This window comes from Ochotona curzoniae, unplaced genomic scaffold, assembly GCF_017591425.1.
Source record: "Ochotona curzoniae isolate NIBS_2020 unplaced genomic scaffold, NIBS_Ocur_1.0 contig_1031, whole genome shotgun sequence".
NCBI lineage: Eukaryota > Metazoa > Chordata > Mammalia > Lagomorpha > Ochotonidae > Ochotona > Ochotona curzoniae.
The window spans coordinates 190,104-208,367 of record NW_024464927.1 but is presented as its reverse complement, the minus strand read 5'-3'; the positions used below and the strand labels follow the sequence as shown (position 1 = coordinate 208,367).

General features: G+C 51.5%; 2 protein-coding genes across 2 annotated transcripts in view; both read left to right on the top strand.

The window, feature by feature from the left end:
* LOC121164484 (MRN complex-interacting protein-like) overlaps nt 1-18,264 on the top strand; it is an 813,414-nt gene that overhangs the window by 644,348 nt on the left and 150,802 nt on the right. The window lies entirely within an intron of this gene.
* LOC121164323 (A disintegrin and metalloproteinase with thrombospondin motifs 2-like) overlaps nt 1-18,264 on the top strand; it is a 180,963-nt gene that overhangs the window by 142,135 nt on the left and 20,564 nt on the right. Inside the window, exons 6-11 of the mRNA XM_040992462.1 lie at nt 560-716; nt 6,716-6,821; nt 7,386-7,529; nt 7,801-7,933; nt 8,929-9,042; nt 16,439-16,584. Coding sequence (XP_040848396.1) covers nt 560-716; nt 6,716-6,821; nt 7,386-7,529; nt 7,801-7,933; nt 8,929-9,042; nt 16,439-16,584 — 800 coding nt within the window. The remainder of the gene's footprint in view (nt 1-559; nt 717-6,715; nt 6,822-7,385; nt 7,530-7,800; nt 7,934-8,928; nt 9,043-16,438; nt 16,585-18,264) is intronic.

Genomic DNA, 18,264 nt, shown 5'->3' with positions numbered 1-18,264 from the left:
CAGGCCTGGGAATGGAGGAGGAGTCCATGGCCAGCCTCAGCCACCTGTGTGGGACTGTCTCAGGGGCTTCCTATTTGTGGTCCCTGTGGGAATCACTAGTTTATGGCCTTGACCCTTACACGGCCGGCCCGTGGTTCTGTCATGTGTAGCTCCTTTTTATCATGTTTGTTTTGTGCCTTGTAAATGCCTTTAAATGGAGGTGAGGCAAGGCCTTCACCCCCTTCCTCCGGGCTTGCAGGTCTGACTGGGCCTTCTGGTTCCCCTGCACCTACATCCTACCTAGGGCCCACTCAGTACAGGGGTCTGATACAGCGGCCCTCCTGTACCTGGAGAAAGGTGAAGGGACTGTGTGAATCAGCTTAGGAGTTTGGGCTCAGTGTCTTCCCTGAGAACCCAGCAGGGACTTCCTGTGAAGGTGCTGGGAAACCCCTCCTTATTCAGGAGAGTGCAGCCCAGCGGGAGGCCTGTCCTGAGCTGCTAGAGCCAGGACAGAGAGCCTTGTCTCTCCAACCCCAGTGGCCACACCATTCCCTCCTCTCTCCTTCCCCTTTCCCTGCAGTCCATGAGCCTCATCGAGATCGGGAACCCTTCCCAGAGCCTGGAGAATGTCTGCCGCTGGGCCTACCTGCAGCAGAAGCCAGACACAGACCACGACGAGTACCACGATCATGCCATTTTCCTCACTCGGCAGGACTTCGGGCCATCGGGCATGCAAGGTGAGCTGCCCTCAGGTGGGGAATCGGGGGGCAAGTGCAGTGGGAGGAGCGTGGTGGAGGAGCCATTGGCTTTGCCAGATGCACCTGTGCACTTGGCCCATCCCAGGAAGGAGTGTCCAGTGAGGGCCTCTAGGCCAGTGTTGGCAATCCCGCCACACCCCAGGGGTGGTGAAATGGGAAGGGACTGGGCCAAGCATCCAAGACCAGATTGGGTTTCTTCATGTGTATTTGGAGATTTCAGGAAAACAGATTTGAATACGTTTCCAACCCTTGCAAATTGAACTTTCACTCAAAGACTTAAACTGTATGAAAGGGCAGATCTAAAAGAAGAAATGGGCACATCTACAATCCCCACTGAAGAGATATAGGTGTCTTTTTCTCAGTAAGTAGAACAGATGGGAAAATCGGTAACAATGTAGACATTTGAACTAAGCAACTTGACCCATTTGGTGTAGACAGAATGCTACACCACAACATTAGAGAATGCATAGTGCTAAGTACACATAGATACATGTCCAAACAGATGATGCCGGGCCACAGGGAAAACCTAGCAAAGTGTGAAAAATCAAAAACCTCACAGAGACACTATTCCCAAGCGAAACTAGAAAAGGAAGACAAGAAATACTGAATGTTTGGAAACTAAGTGACACAGTTAATGAGTAATCCATGGGTCACACTGGGGATCAGAATACATTAATATCTGAATGATGATGACAGTGTCGGAGCAGAAGTTGTGGAGACAGCCAGCCCAGTGGCCGGGTGGAGCTTCAGAGCCTCGAGTGCATTCATGAAGAAAAGTAAAAATCACGGGCCTGGCATGGTAGCCTAGTGGTTAAAGTGCTCGTCTTATTATGTGCCGGGATCCTGTGTGACAGCCGATTCCAATCCTGACGGCCCCACTTCCCATCCAGCTCCCTGCTTGTGGCCTGGGGAAGCAGTCAAGGCTGGCCCAAAGTTTGGGATGCTGCACCCGCTTGGGAAGAGGCTGGCTCTTCCTCCTGGAAGAGGCTCCTGGCTTCAGATTGGCACGGCTCCAGCATTGTGGCTGGAGTGAATCATGGACAGAAGATTTTTCTGTCTCTCCTTCTCTCTGTATATCTGACCTTCCAATAAAAATAAAATAAATCTCTAAAAAAAAAAAAAGAATACTAAAAATCACTCTTGACACATCTTTATCAAGAAATTTGACAAACAGCAGCAAGTTAATCCCTCTAAAAGAAGGACATTGAAATGATAAAAGCTGAAGGATTAGGTGGAAAACCAAATTTGGTTTTTTGGAAACCATGGATTAAAGTTGAAAAACTGGGGCCAGTGTTGTGGTGCAGGAGATGAAGCCATTCCTTACAATACCAACACACACTCATCCGTGTTAGGGCACTGGCTTGAGTTTCCACGGGTCTGTTTCCAAGCCAGCTTGCTGCTGATGTGCCTGGGAAAGTAGCAGGTGAAGCCAAGTCCCCCACGTAGAAGACCCTGGGGGAGTTTCTGCTGCTGCCTGGTCTGGCTCAGTCTTGGCTCTTTGCAGGCATTTGGGGAGTGAGCCAATGAACGGAAAACTCTGTGGTTTCTCTCTCTCTCTCTCCCCCTCTCTCTCTTATTATGCTTTTTTTTTCTTTATTGGTTACATTGTATTATGAGACATAGTTCTATAGGTACTGGGATTCCCCTACCGGTCCCCTAACCCTCCCCCTATGGTAGATTCCTCCACCTTGTTGTGTAACCACAGTTCAAGTTCAGTTGAGATTCCTTCATTGTAAGCATATACCAGGCATAGAGTCCAGCATCTTATTGTCCAGAGAAGTTCAACGGCTTCTTGGGGAGACCTTCTCTGGTCTGAAGGTAGGGCCAAAAGAGAAAAATCCCAATCAATTAAAAGCCCCATCAGCAACAATATGTAACGTTATGGAATTAATTGACATAGTGTTGAGTAAACAATATGCTAAAATTACATGTAAGTTCTTAATAACATTCTGTGACTATTTCAATGACATTTTCACAATTGAGGTGCAAAACAGTTTTAGGAGGGGTGTGCAGAGAAATCTTTCATACCTTGGTGAGGAGTACTTGTTCTTTGTGTTCTACCTAGTAAGGTGTGTGTGAGTCTATGCTGACCAATCTTTCCTTATTGTTCTCTGCTTATCTATCCCAATTTGTGTGTGTATGTGAATGTGTGTGTGTGTGTGTGTGTTTGTGTGTGTGTGTGTGTGTGTTTGGGGGGTGGCTCTGGAGCAACCCTGATGGTCATTGCAGAGGGTGGGGACCCAGAGTTGGAACTATGTAAGGACCAGAGAAAGCTCCTCTCCCTTGTCCCGAAGGGAGTTTACTGTCCTTCTGATTCCGAGGACCATTCAGGGTTCCTGGCTGTTGTTCTGATGACCTGGGATCCTATGAGGAAGGATTTGGGCTTCTTCCATCCTGTGTAGTAGGTCCAAAAGGGGGGAGGGATGTCCTCTGAGTTCTCGGCCTCTGAAGGCATTCCAGTTCCCCTTGGTCTCTTTGGCAGTTGTGATGTAGTCCTTGGTGCCTGCACTGATGGTCCTTGGTGGGAATCCGGGAGTCTCTAGGGTTGGGATACAAGCCTCCTCCTGTCTCACTGCTCCACTCTGGGGCACCCCCTATTCTGTGCATGTGACCTCATGTTAATAGATTGTTAGGGTCGCTCATGATTCCCCCTGTATGTCTTTGTAGTTTTTACCATTGTCTAATGCTATTCTGAATCTATTGTCTATAAGTTACCTGTCACGTTCCTGATAGGTTACACTACCAGGCTTCCCCACACTTTCAAAGGAGATGGAAGATTTCTCTGCACTCCCGCCCCATTTCTGAGTATCACAAGGTTTTGAAAGTATATTGGATATTACAATTATTCAAAACACATGGGTTGAGATCATATTAGTTACAGGTTCATCTGAGGAAGATTTACTGTCATTGGAAATCTTTAGGATTGTTTCATGTCCCCAAAGCACTGCAGGTTCGGCGTGGAGCTATCTGAGCAGCAATCAAAGAACCAAAATCCCAGAGCTCCCTGGCTGGGCGGCCAGCAGGCAGAGCCTAGCGCCAAATGGCGCACTGGCCGCCCGGGGCAGCTCCCCATGTGGGCGTGGGAGCTGCTGTGTGGTTACCAGGCATGAAACGGCACATCCCGGGGGGGGCCCCCCCAGCCGCCATGCAGCGGCTGGAGGACCAGCCTCCCAGGCCCAAGTCCCGCCCCTTCCTGGTCTTGTCCCCAGCTCTAGCCCCATCCTGGGCGAGCAGTAGGACCGCCCCTTATTCTGCTTCTTAAGTAGGTGAAAGCAAACTAATATTAAAGTATTTAAAAAGAGAGATGGAAATGACACATCTTGGTGAGGATGTGGTAATGAAATTCTCCTTCTCCATGGGTTAGAATAAATCAGGCAACTCCTCTGGAAAATAATTTAGCAGTGTCAGCTAAAGCTGCTGCCGCCCCCTCCAGCTACTAGACATGCACCTGCCAGAAGTGGGAGACGTGTGTGCCAGAGACCACGGGACTGTTTATTGTAATACTCTTCCATATGATGGAAAAACGCAGTTCCATCAACAGGAGAAGAGGTAAATTGTAGTGCATCCACACAGGCGTGGAGAGGCTGACTCCTGTTTACAGATCCCATGGCTTTATTTAACGATGAGGTCAAGAAGCCATTTGTATTGATGATTTTTTTTTTTAAGTGAGCAAGACTAATCTGTCAATCACTTGGTACTCTGAGGTGGTAAAGTAGAAGAGCTGCATTCTGGGATCTGGGGAGTTTCATATCAGGCGGCACAGGTGCCGACAGCTCCAAGTGAGTTTCCAAAGGAGCCAGGGGGCGTGGGCCCTTGTGTAAGTGAGCAGCTCTAGTTTACTACAAAGGAGGAAACACTCCATCAAAGGAAATTTCTGCATGCTGTCAAATGGGCTGCACGATCAGGGCAAGAAAAGGACAAATGAATAAATATATATATACAGTGTGTCTAGGAAATAGATATAATAAGGCTCATTAAGTAGAAGTCCGGTAGCCTTTTGCATGCACCTGGAATGCTTCCTGACACCTGCAGTCAAGGAGGGGAGCTGACCAGATGTTGACATTCCCCAGCAGCAACTTGACAGGTGCAGTAAGAGCTTTACTTGGCTTGTGGTTGTAGGGAACTCAAGTCCAAGATCAGGCAGTCCCATGGTTTTGCCTCTCACAAGGGTAGTGGATGGCCCAGGGAAGACTGCAGGGGGAGCCAGGCAGCCAAGCCAGTGCCTGGAACCCACTCTGCGACAAGCACTACAGAGGGCCTTCAGCCCTCCCACGAGGCCCCACCCTCTAAGGGCTCCCCCAGGTCACCTTAGCATCACCCCCTGGTCCAAGCCTGTGCACATGGTGCCTGGGGACAGTGTGTGAGGTAAGAAGAGTGGAAAGGAAAGGCAGCAGTTGTTAGAACTGGAGAAGGAGGTGCTGATTCTTGTCCAGCATGGTCGTTTGGTGAGGTTTCACTGTTGCATCCTGATAATTTGTGTATTTTTTTTAAATGTGTGGGTATCTTATTTAAAAAAAAAAAAGTTTTAAAATTGTATAAAAATTTGTGAGACTATTCAGAGAAGTGTCCAGGTAGCCATTTGATCACCATGATGTAATGGTTCATCTCCAGTCTGTCCCCCAAGGGCCTCTGTAAAGGTACGGGGATGGAGGGGAGGGGAGGATGGTGTGTGTGTGTGTGTGATGGACACACCTGTGTATGGTGTGTGAGTGAAATGGACATACCCGTGCCCCCACCACCTTCACTAATTATCTGCATCACTGCTCTTCCCCTGGCCCTGCTCTCCTCCGCGCACTGTCTGCTGACTGCCTAGCCCCTGACTGCATAACTAGGGAGTCGACTCAAGTGGCCCGGACCAGGCTGACACAATTGCCCCATCCCATAAGCTCTCTCTGTGGCACCACCTTTGCCTCTTCTCCCACACTGATTGGTAGATGAGGTGCCAGGCTTCTGACTTGAGATCTGCTCAGCTCTGGCCATTGTGGCCACTTGGGAATTGAACCAGCAGATGGAACATCTTTGCCTCTGTCTTTGTGTTTTGTCTTTGATCTCTGTCTCTGTCTCTCCTCTCTGTAAATCTGCCTTTCCAATAAAAATAAATAATCTTAAAAAAAAAAAAAAGCAGAGTTACAGAGAGAGAGAAATCTTTCATGTGCTGGTTAACTTCCCAAATTCTTGGCTGGACCCAGGCTGGGCAAAAGACCAGAGGCTTCTTCCTGGTCGCTCATGTGGCTCAGGTGCCCAAACACATGGCCCACCCTTGTTGTTTTACCAAGTCATTAGCAGGAAGCCGAATTGAAAGTGGACAACCAGGGCATGCATTGGTGCCCATTTGGCATGTTAATGTCACAGGCCATACCTTAAAACACCATGACCTCCTCCCCCTGTTCTGCCCCTTCTTGCTGAGCCCCAGGAACAGCATTAGCTGGGGCTTCAAGGTTTCCTTAGCTCCCTGTGCACATCGTGATCTCCCTAAGCCCCACCCCAGGGAGTGGGACTCCCTGACACCTTCCTGAATCCTTCCCCAGAAAAATAGGAGACCCCCCCAAATAATCTCATCCCCACAAGCAAGCCCCAAATAATCTCATCCCCACATAGCAAGCCAGGCCGTCACATCAGGTCTGGTTTTGCAGGTTGTCAGGTGGCTTGGTGTACCTTGCTAGAATGGGCAGCAGTGGGAACCAAAGGATAGTCAGGACTCTGTGCCTGCCACCCAGGCCGGTTATGCCCATGAACAGGGAGGCTTCTCTGAAAGCAGAAGTGAGGTTGAGGGGCTCATGTCTGTCTTACCTTAATGTGGTTTGAGCACGTGGCTGGCTGCCTACAAGGGCCTGGGCCTGTATCCACCCCAAATGGAGAGATCCATGGAGCAAGCACACATGAAGCTGTGGGCAGTGGTCTTTGCAGGGAGGGGCCTGGGGCTGCCTTAGGTGGAGCTCCAGGTCTGGGAGCTGGAGCTGCCTTTTGTCTCCTTGCAGGCTACGCTCCTGTCACTGGGATGTGCCACCCTGTTCGCAGCTGCACCCTGAACCACGAGGATGGCTTCTCTTCGGCCTTTGTGGTGGCCCATGAGACTGGCCACGTGTAAGTGGCCGGGAAGGCTTGGGGCTGGCCCAGGCCACCTCCTCTGGGGCCACCCCCTCCCACATCTCCCCTTCCCTATATGGCTTCTACTCCTCTGACTCTGAGGGACAAGGGCTGTGGGAAACAATGTTCTGATCCCCCAGATCCTTTCAGGGTGGGCCCCAGATCCACTTGTTCAAATCAAAGAAAGGAAACAACTGAGGGCCCAAAGGGTGCTTGGTGGACTCTGGTGGGAGCAGCCTTGCACCATCACCCCCCTCATGGCAAGGGGGAAGGGTGGGCCCTGTACCCCATGTCACCCACATGATCCTCTGAGCCTCAGAGTGGGGGCCGCAGGTACCTCTGCCTTTACCGTGCCCCTCCTTTGGGACAGGATTGCGGAGGGCACACTCTGCTGGATGCTGTCTGTCTGGAAAGGCCCTGGTGTTTAGAATCCTGGCAGCTGGGAAGTCAGTTCTACCTGGCTTAAGGCAGACCAGGCCAGCCAAGGTCAGGAGAGGTGAAAGGCGGTAGGTGGGTGCGGCCAGGTGGGAGTTCAGTTGGATCTGCTTGCTCCCTATGCAGGTTGGGCATGGAGCACGATGGGCAAGGCAACCGCTGCGGGGACGAGGTGCGGCTGGGCAGCATCATGGCGCCTCTGGTGCAGGCCGCCTTCCACCGCTTCCACTGGTCTCGCTGTAGCCAGCAGGAGCTCAGCCGCTACCTGCAGTGAGTACCACCCTGGGGTCCTCTCAGCCTAAGTTGTACTCTGGGAGGGGCAGCAAGCTTGCAGTGCACCTGAGTTCAGCCCTGCCTTTGGGTCTTGGTCCTAGGGCCAGGCAGCCGTCCTGATCTGTGCACAGGCCTGGGTCCTGGTAGCTAACTCCAAGGAAAAGTGATCCAGCTTGGAAAGTGAGGCAGCACAACTGAGGCTGGGCTGTGGGGGGTGGAGGGGTAGGCCCACTGCTGGCTGCTAGCCATACCAACATATCTCCCATAGCTCCTACGACTGTCTGCGGGATGACCCCTTCGCCCATGACTGGCCGGCGCTGCCCCAGCTGCCGGGGCTGCACTACTCCATGAATGAGCAGTGCCGTTTCGACTTTGGCCTGGGCTACATGATGTGCACGGCGGTGAGTGTGGGGGCCCACAATTCCCTGCAGCATCTCTCCAGCCCGGGAAGGAGGGCCCATGCAGCAGCCTGGCAGGCCTCTAGGGGAGCAGGTAGGTGTTAGGGGAGTGGCGGCCACTCAGCTGGCAGGTCCAGGCATGGAGCTAGCCAAGTGCAGGACACAGGGGACAGGACACAGCAAGGGCTGCGAGAAGCCTGCTGAAGGGCCTAATGTCAGCCTGCAGGACCAGGAAGACTTTCTGGAGGAAGGAATAAGGAGAGAAAGGGGAGGAATCTGAGGTGCAGAGGCCCAGAGAAGGCATGGCCCAGAGCAGGAACTGTTGTGCCCCCAGACTAAATGCAGAGATGGCAATCAACTCTGGCCTTTGTCACCCCAGTGCACTCGGAGTATGAGGGTCTGACTTAACATTGATCTCTACTGTGTGAAGAAAGTTATTGTCAAGTCCTCCCGTGTCCTGGGTAGGAGAGCAGAGGCTTGCTGCGGCTGGCCGGCCTAGGAACAAAGCAGGAGAGTTAACTCCTCCTGTGACTCAGCGATGCAGGAGTCCTGATGCTCTAGATGCTAGGAAGCTGTGGAAAGGCACCTGCTAGAAGAAAGGCTGCCAGGCCAGGGAGCAGAGAGGCCATGGAGGATGTGACTGTGGAGTGCAGGGGACAGAGGACAGAGCTAGGTCAGGGAGGCCTGTAGGAGCAGAGGGAGGGCTTCGGGAAGTACAGTCCTGCCAGGGGTGAGGTGGGAGGAGGGGAGCAGGGAGAGGCAGCAGATACCCCAGCTCTTCCAAGCTGCCTAATCCAGAGAGGGATGCCCACCCAAGCCTTCCTGTTCCATAAGGAGATGCCCAGGCAGGGCAGAGAGGCAGAGCTTTTGGAGCCTGCCACCCACCCAGGCCTGTCACAGGCCAGTGCTGTGGGGATGTCTGAAGCTATGGGCCCCGTGGGGTCCCAGGTCGCCTGCAGAGGGATGTGGCCTAGCCGGTGGCTTGTGCTCTCTTCCAGTTCCGGACTTTAGACCCCTGCAAGCAGCTGTGGTGCAGCCACCCCGATAACCCCTACTTCTGCAAGACCAAGAAGGGCCCCCCCTTAGATGGGACGATGTGCGCTCCCGGCAAGGTAAGTCAGGCAGAGGACAGGCCCGTGAGCCGCTGATTGCCCAGTGCCTGCTGGGGGCCAGGAGCTTTCTCTGTGTGACTCCAGCGAGAGCAAGCCTGGTTCTCAGATCCCCTCATTGTGCACCAAACCCCCAGGGAGTCCTCCACCCCATGAAGCCATGTGGGGCTGGCTGCCTCTGTCACCCTTGCATACTGCCAGGAACTGTGGCTATTGGGTCTCCCGGCCCGCTACAGCCTCTCTGTCCCCCACATTTGAGCATTTGTTCCTTGTCACACAGATCTGTCCCTTGAAATCATTGCGCGACCACCTCAGGCCCATTGGCCAGCTTTTGATGTCTTCCTTGTTAGTCCAGCCAAAACTCCAGACTAATTTTCTCATTGGTTCAAGTGAAAACACACACTTGTTCCTGGGCCAATCACTTGCACATCACTTGCACCTGGGCCAGTCATTCCACATAGAGTTATTGCATATGCAGATGAATGTAAGTCAAGACCTTGGATTAGGAGGGCTCAAGCCTGCTGTCTAGCAGGGGGCACTGTGGAGTACATGCCAGTGTATGAACTGCAACATCAGGCCTGAATGGTCCCCGCTCAGTTCCCCAAGACCTGTGGCTCTTGATGCAGATCTTTCGTCTGGGACTGGGCCAGCTTCCTAATTGTAGCCTCTGGTAGAACTTTCAGAGACAGTGTCCCATGCCCAGCCCTGAAGACTTTGGTTTGGAGAAGGGCTTGAGACTTTTTTTCTTTCGTTTTAAATTATGATAAAATTCATATAACACAAAACCCACCATTTTAAGCCCTTTAAAGGGCACTGTTCATATGCACTTAGTACGTTCACAGTATTGTGAGATCATCACCACTATCTGATATTGGAGCTTTCTCATCATTCCCAAAGGAAAATCTGTGGATCAACCACCTCTTGCCTGCCTCTCCCTGCCAGTCTGCTTTCTGTCTCCGTAGAGACAGAATCGTTTATGTGAAATTTTATATCTGTGGGGTCATGCAATGGGTAAACTCTTACATCTGGCTTACCACATCTAGTATGTATATGTGTGTATATATATATTTTTTTTAATTTATTTATTTATTTATTTTTAATCTAAAGATTTGTTTATCTTTTATTGGAAAGTTGTCGCTGTCCCGCAGCGATGGACTTGGTGCATGGAGCCAATGATAACACGCATGGACTCTGACTGATGGTCAAAAGTTTATTAGTGGCATCAGACTTTATACACTGAGGGTCATATGGGATAAGGGAGGGAGTATTGAGCTTATCAACAAACCCATCAACCGTTTCTATACTTTTGTTTGGAACTCCTTTTGTTTTGTATATTCCACCAAGGGTTCTCATTCACATCTGTCCACTCAACTCATATAAATGATATCCAATCAGTTATACAAAAGGTATCCATTCGGTTGTTATCATACAAATATTATCCAATCAATTGTAATCCTGTGCTCGCTGACCTTCCAGGGTCATAATGTCCTTCTACAGAAAGTTGTGCATACATGGAGGAACAGAGACAGAGGGGGGAGATCTTCCATCCACTGGTTCACTCCCCAAGTGGCCACAATGGCCAGAACTGAGTCAGTCTGAAACCAGAAACCAGGAGCTTCTTTTAGGTCTCCAACACAGGTGCAAGATCCCAAGGCTTTGGGCTGTCCTCAACTGTTTTCCCAGGCCACAAGCAGGGAGCTGGATAGGAAGCAGGGCTGCCAGGATTAGAACTGGCACCCATATGGGATCCCAGCATGTGCAAGGTGAGACCTTAAGCCACAGGAGCTACCGTGCTGGGCTTAAACAGGCTCATTTTTAACAAGCAGGCTTCCGGCTCTGGAGGTGGGGATAAAGTGGTCAAACTTGTCCTTTGGTAACAAAGTGACACCCCTGAAAGGACCAGGAAGCCCCTGCTGGAGGCAGAGCCTCATGGCCCAAACATCTTGTCAGGCTCCCACCTGTCAGTGTGGGCATGCTGGGGCATGGGGGACAGTCAGATTCCAACAGTGGAACACATTCAAACCAGAGCAAGAGGCTTTCCTGCCTGCACCTGCTTGCCTAACAAGAAAAGGCAAGGAGAGAAGGCACAGGGAAGGTCGGGCCGGGCTGAGAGAAGAGCAAGGACCTGGGCTGCACCCCACCCAGCAGGGCCTCAGGGTCCCTGGGACTCTCAGCAGCAGCCAGCAGCACACAGCTCAGACCTTGGACACCACTGGGCTGCCTTCTCCCAGCCAAGGGGTCATGAGTATGCCCGCCTGTCTTGATCTCTGGTGTTCCATTCCACTTGTGCCTACTCAACATTTTGTTTTGTTTTTAATTCTCCACTGGAGCAAAAGTCTGCATGCACACAGGCAACCTGGAGAGAAGTGAAAAACATCCACAAATGAGCTGTCTCCCTCCCCCGCCCTTAACTGGGGCAGCTTGCTCCTGTCTGCTCTGCTGCAGCAAGGGGCTGGGAGGATGGCAGGGCTGGGGTGGGGGGTGGGAGTGGGGTGTCATCCATGCCCTTGAGGTTCAGAGCCACGGACTCTGGTGGGATGCAGCAAGAGGGGTTCAGAGTGAATGAAAGGCAAGGGCTGGGTGCTCAGCCAGAGAGGGAGACTCCTGTGGACTGCCTGGTGCCCTGCAGCAGGAGGGGAGTAGCCTAGGGAGCCAGCCCCAGGCGGCTCCTCGTTCTGTTAGTCCCTATTCCTCATGTGGGCTCCATGTGCGCTGGGGCCACCTGACTTTGCAGCACCCCCGGTGGAAGCCTATCTGGTGAATAGTGAATCTGTAGGCATTTAAACCCTGACTATTTGAAGCATTTTAACACCTAACCACGTGAGAGAGCCAGACATGAAGCTGCTGGTTTAAGGCAACACTCCACAAATGCTCAGTCACCCAGCACCCGAAGCATGCTGGGTGGGGAGGGGGCGACTTCCCGTCTGCTTTGTTTGCCTTCTTCCTGCAGCAGACACGCAATGCCTCTTTGCAGGTGGCTGAGGGTCTGCTGAGCCTCATGGGTGTCCCGTGTGGCTATACTAGGCTCTCTGTGCCTGCTGGAACTGGGGGTGGTCACAGTGTGATCTCCCCTTATTCTTGGGATCCTTAGGGCCTGGGGACTGTGCCCCAGATCTATTGCTGGGAGGACCCACCCATTCTGTTGGTGAGAGCCTCTGCTCCTGTTACCATCACGGCAGGAACCAGACTTCCCTTCCTGCACAGGAACACAGCACTCCCTCCCCTGTGCCAGCCCCCTGGCCTTTCAGCCCCACTAAGTGCCCCCACTAGAGGGGACAGCAGCCAGCATTTCTGTGTGTGCTTTCTCTGTCCTTCCTGGCCGAATGAGAATAGCTTTAGTGAGAAGAGAGGGGATGACAATGGTCCAGCACAGACGTGACCAGGATTCCTGGTGGCCTGGAGCCAGCCTGCTGGACCTCTTTGGTTTTCTTATTTTTTTTTAATTGTTACTTTACTGTAGTATTTATTATGAAGTTGAGGCGGTTGCAGATCCATGTGGGCCTCTGATTAAGATGGAGAGGATTGTGGAGTTGGGTAGGGTGGGAGTAGGAAGGTGAGTGTGACAAATGTTTCCATGGGGGTGTGGGATATGATAGCTCCTTGCTGTCAGACCATCTCAGTCAGCTTAAGAGTCCCAGTGAAGGAAAAAATGTTCCAAGAGTGTTACTCGAGTGGTCTTGATTGTTCTGAAAAGATGTCAGATTTGATACACCAGAGGTGAGAAATTCTAAGGACTGTTGGCTGTCCCTGAGCGTCTCAGTATGCTTGCTGTAACACCTGGCATGGTGTGTTGTTCAGCTTGCCCTTCTTCCCACCCTTTGGTGGGGTGTCCTAGTCTTTTTGCTCAGAGGAGCAAACTGTCTTGTCTCTTGAATACATCTAGGTATGTTCTCTATCCTTGCATGAGAGTCAACACTGAGGTGGCTCAGTCCTATAACATGGGCTGCACGGTCAGATCACATGATTTTCCCTGAGGTCAGGGATTGATCAAGCACAATGGTCTAGTTGGGAAACCCCTTAAGAGTCCCCACTTAAGAGGTTCTAAGCTAGAGCCCATGAGCTCTGGCTGGTGCAGGGGGCCCAGCATGCCCCCTGTGTTAACCCATACACATGCTAGCAGGTGGCCAGGCCTGGTCTCAGCCCAACTCTTCACAATGACCTGGTGAGTGTGGTGGTCTAGTAAGGAGATTCTCTCTCTCTCTGTTTTCATTTGTTTGTTTGTTTGTTTTTAAGATTTATTTATTTTTATTGCCAAGTCAGATATACAAAGAGGAGGAGAGAAAGAGAGGAAGATCTTTCATCTGAAGATTCACTCCCCAAGTGGCCATAATCGCCAGAGCTGACCTGATCTGAAGCCAGGAGCTTCTTCTAGGTCTCCCACATGGGTTCAGGATCCCAAGGCTTTGGGCTGTCCTCAAGTGCTTTCCCAGGCCACAAGCAGGGAGCTGGATAGGAAGTAGGGCTGCTGGCATTAGAACCGGTGTCCATATGGGATCCTGGCACATTCAAGGCGAGGACTTTAGCTGCTAGGCCACCACACCAGGCCCAAGGAGATTCTTAAGAACCACCACCATGCCTGCCCCCAGTCCCGGCTCTCATGTTTACAGGTAGGTGCTATAGCATAGCTGGTATAATTCCAAGGGACTCCCCCCGCCCCAGCAGGCTCAGCCCCGAGCCCTGGCTGTCTCATGTGCCATTGGGTGTTGCAGCCTAGCTGAGGCGACCCTTAAGAACCCCCACTCCAAGCTCTGACTTTTGTGTACATGCATAGATGCTATAGCCCTAACCTGACCTGTGCTGTCCTCAGCCCTGGCTCTTGTGTATACCAGCAGGTACTGTGACCTAGCCGGGCAACTCTGAAGAACCCCCACCAGGCCCACTGGGCTTGTTATTCCAGCTGGGCAATAGTGGAGGCCAGGGGAAAATCCAGAGAGGAACAGCCTGTGCAGTGGGCTCTGTTTGGGTTCAGGACAGGCCTGAGAGCAGTTCAGCAGGCTGTAGGGGTGAGGGGTGAGGGGTCATGGCAGAAACCTGTGCACAGATGGGCAGGTAAAGAAGGATCTGCTGGTGGGTCAGGAGGGAGATGGGACACATCCTCTCACAAGCAGCTCTGATGGCAAGAGCTTTCCAGGTAGGCATGATGATGCATTGGACAGGGGCATGGCTCTCTTTGAGGGCTCAGCCAGTTCCATCAGAGCTCTGGAGCTGGGCTGGCCAACCTCTGCCATCCATATATGTGGGAGACCTGGATGGGGCTCCTGGCTCCTGACTTTGGCCTGGGTCAGCTCCAGGTGTTGGGAAGTCAAGCAGTGGATGGGTTTCTCATCTCTATGTCTCTTTCTCCCCTCCCCATAACTCTGTCATTGTGCCTTTCAAATAAATAAAACACATCTGTTTTGAAAAAGGAAAAATAAGTCTGTCTTCAAAATTTGACTTTTAACAACAAATCTCATTTTGGATCAAACCAAGAGCAATCGTTGTACTTCATGAAGGTGACAGGCAAGATTTGGAACAGCCAATGGGTAAAGGGGCAGATGAGCGAGTTGGCCAGGCATTTCACCTTCCTTCTAAGTTGACGTGAAATGTTGACAGCATCTGAGACAACGTGAAACTCCTAAAGTAAGAATGTTGACAGCTTCAGCTTGTGAAGTGTCGCTCATCGTAAGAGCCTTTGAAAGCTGAGCTCTGACCAAGAAGACAGGACACACCCTATGAACCCTGTCAGGGAAAGGTGGCCTGTGTCCACCCTTTAGGTGACAGCACCAATGGCTTACTTAAATGATTGGTTCTAAGGAAGGGAAAAAGAGCTGCCTTCAACATGTTACACAGGGCTGGCAAGCTGCTGTGTGAAGGCCACTTCCATCTCACCAGAAGTGACCTCATGCGAAGGCAGCCACAGACAAAGAACACTCAGTGATTCTCGGGATATTCACGGAGCTCTACCGACTCTCAGAGCAAATACGTTTATCACACCAAAGAGAAGCCAGGGACCCATCAGCGGTCACTCCAGCCATCATGCCCAGATGGCCACTTATCTGCTTCCTCTGCAGATTTCCTTTCTCTATAGATTTTCCTACTCTGATGTTGAAAAAATTTTTTTTTGTTGTTTATTTGAAAGTCAAAGTTAAACTACACACACACACACAGATCTTCCATCCACTAGTTCATTTCCCAAATCACTGGAGCTGGGAGCCAGGAGCTTTATTTAAAGGGTCTCCCACGTGGGTGGGAGGCATTCATACACTTGGGACATCATCTGATGTTTTTCAAGCATATTACAAGGAAGCTGGATCATTAGTGGAGCAGCCAGATCTTGAACTGGTGCCCATAAAGGAAGCAAGTGTTAGAGGAGACAGCATTGCCTACTACACCATGATGCCAGCCCTGCTTTGCTTAACTTTTTTTTTTTAAGGTTTACTTATTTTTATTGGAAAGGCAGATCCACAGAGAGAAAGAGAGGAAGATCCTTCGTCCATTGATTCATTCCCCAAATGGCTGCAATGGCCAGAGTGGAGTCAATTCAAAGCCAGGAGTGAGGGGCTTCCTCCAGATCTCCCAAGTGGGTGCAGGGTCCCAAGGCTTTGGGCCATCCTGAGACCAGAGGTAGGGAGCTTCATAGGAAGTGGAGCAGCTGGGACACGAACTTGTGCCCATGGAGGGCTGGAGCTTGCAAGAGGAGAATTAGTCAATTGAACCCTCACACCTGCCCCTGCTTTGTTTATTTACTCTGTTATCAGTGAGTTGTAAGTTAGGGTTGTATTTTACTACTAAGTTGTAAGTTAGAGTTGTAAGTGCCCTTTATTTTTAATGCTTTCCTTTAGTTTTAAGTCGTTTTTTTCTTTTTAGCAGATTCAATATAGTTTGTAGATCTAATTCTAACAATGTAACATTCCCTTTCTTCCTCTCTCTCCCTTGTTTGGTTTGTTTTGTTTTTGAGATTAACATTACAGCAAAAAGGCATAATACTTTACCAGACAAGTTTAACCAATAAAAAGCAGAGACCCTCCTTTGGTGGGACTTTGTAAATGGGTTAAGCAACGTCTCTGGAATCATGAGCTGGATGCGCTGTTGTCACTCCCCAAATGGGCATGTGGGTAACCTTGTTCTTACAGACACTGTGAGGGGCATGCTGTGATCAGGAGGGCAGAGCCAGAGCTGGAGGGAGGCCAGCACGAGGCACCTCCTGCCTGAGCCCTTCCCCTTGGCCTTGGGAGACGGAGGGACATGAGTGCCCAGCCAGTAGCCAGACCTGACCTTGAGTGTGGGAATACCTTTCCTCATGTGCCCCTGGTGCTTTGGCACAGGGCAGGTGGCCCAGGCCTCACAGTGGGGTGGGCTGTGCGAGTAGCCTTGTTTGTGTGATTCAGGTCAAGGGCATGGCTTTTTGTCTGTTCTGCAGCATTGCTTTAAGGGACACTGCATCTGGCTGACACCTGACATTCTCAAACGGGATGGCAACTGGGGCGCCTGGACCCCATTCGGCTCTTGCTCACGCACCTGCGGCACAGGTGTGAAGTTCAGGACCCGCCAGTGTGACAACCCACCGTAAGTTGGCCCCAGTGTCTCCTCAGCGATAGCTGCAGTCCCCCACAAATCCTCGCAGGCCAGATTTACCCTGCAGGCCAGAGCAGAAGGGCAGGTCAGGTCCTGCCACCCACACAGCCTGGAAACCTGCGTTCCTGACCTGTCAGCCATCAACCCACCGTGTCCTTGGGCATGGAGGGGAGCAGGTGCACAGCTGTGGAGGACACTGGGATGGAGAGGAGGCTCTCTCAGTGCCTGGGAGACAGGGTTGGGACCTGCTACCCCAGAGTTGCCTGACAGGGAGAGAGCTTGTGGGGCTACCCTTAACCAGCCTCACCCCCGCAGGCAGACCCCTCTCCCAATCCATGTCCTTCCCCCACCCACAGCCAGCTCTTCATTCCTACCCTGCCATGATCGCCTGAGAGCATCCCCTACCTAATCCCTTCCCTTGGCCCAGCCAGTGCAGTGTGTGCCCTTAGAGAGTGGACTGTGGGTGAAGCCAGCATCATGGCTAAATCTCTATTACACCAGCACTTCCACCTGCTCATGGGCCTCATGCTGGAGGCTCTGTGGTTATGGCTGTGTGAACACAGGAGGGTTGCTTTCTCTTATTCTGTTCCTGCTTTCTTTTTCCCTCCTTTTTTCCCCCTCTCTCTTTCATTTTATTTCACTTGTCTAGTGTTTTCAAGACTTCGGTTTATCTGAAAATACTAAAATTCTGGAATTTCACAGGAAATAGCATAAAACAGAGTTGTGACTTCCAAGCTGAGCGCCATCAGTGCAGCTCTAGACTCAGCTCTAGAGGGCATGCATGTTCAGCCAAGCTACACCCCCTGCAGCAGATCGCCCTGTCCACCCACTTGGGCCGTTTGACCATCTGTGATCAGGCTCTGTGCTGGCCATGGGGAGCCTGAGGCATCAGCCTTCAGGGTTCCTGGATCAGAGGTTCAACCAGCGAGCTCTTCATCACAATGCCAGAATTCTGGAGCCAACTCACTTTAGGAAGAGAAAAAGTCCACATAGCATATGGCTTGCAGGGTTCAAGTCCAAGATGGCACTACCCCATTGGTTTGGCCTCTGGCGCAGGCAGCAGGTGGCAGTGGAGGTGGGAGGAAGCAGAGGCTGGTCTCTGTGAGAACCAGAGGCTTGGCCTCAAGGATGGGAAGCCTTCCCACAGAGCCCTGCTAAAAAGGTGAGGTTTCCACCTTCTGAATCTACAACCTCAGATTTGAATTCCTATCTGAGTCTGGGGACCAAATCATATCCAGACCACAGCAGAAGTCAAGTTCATCTTAGCCTTACAGGATCTGAGGGCCAGAGCTCAGCAGTGGTCAGCTTTCCCTCAGAATACCTTGCGTGGGGCCAGCTCCCAAGCTTGTCCACGGAACCCTCTCTGCCCATGCTCACTCCTTCCTGTCTGGAGGCCCCAAGCTACTACCCTGGATAGGAGCTGAGGCAGGAAGGAGGCCCTTGCATTCTCACAAACTCTTAAGGACATTTTAAAATTTAGTTATTATTTATAAGAGATGAATAGGGAGAGATCTCCCATCTGCTGGTTCACTCCCAGATGCCCACAATAGCCAAGGCTGGGCCAGGCTGCAGGCATAGGCTGGGACCACCATCTGGGACCTCCCTGTTCCACAAATGGCACCCCAAGTGCTGGCTACCCGGTGGCTCCCAGCGACAGGACTTGTATTTTTT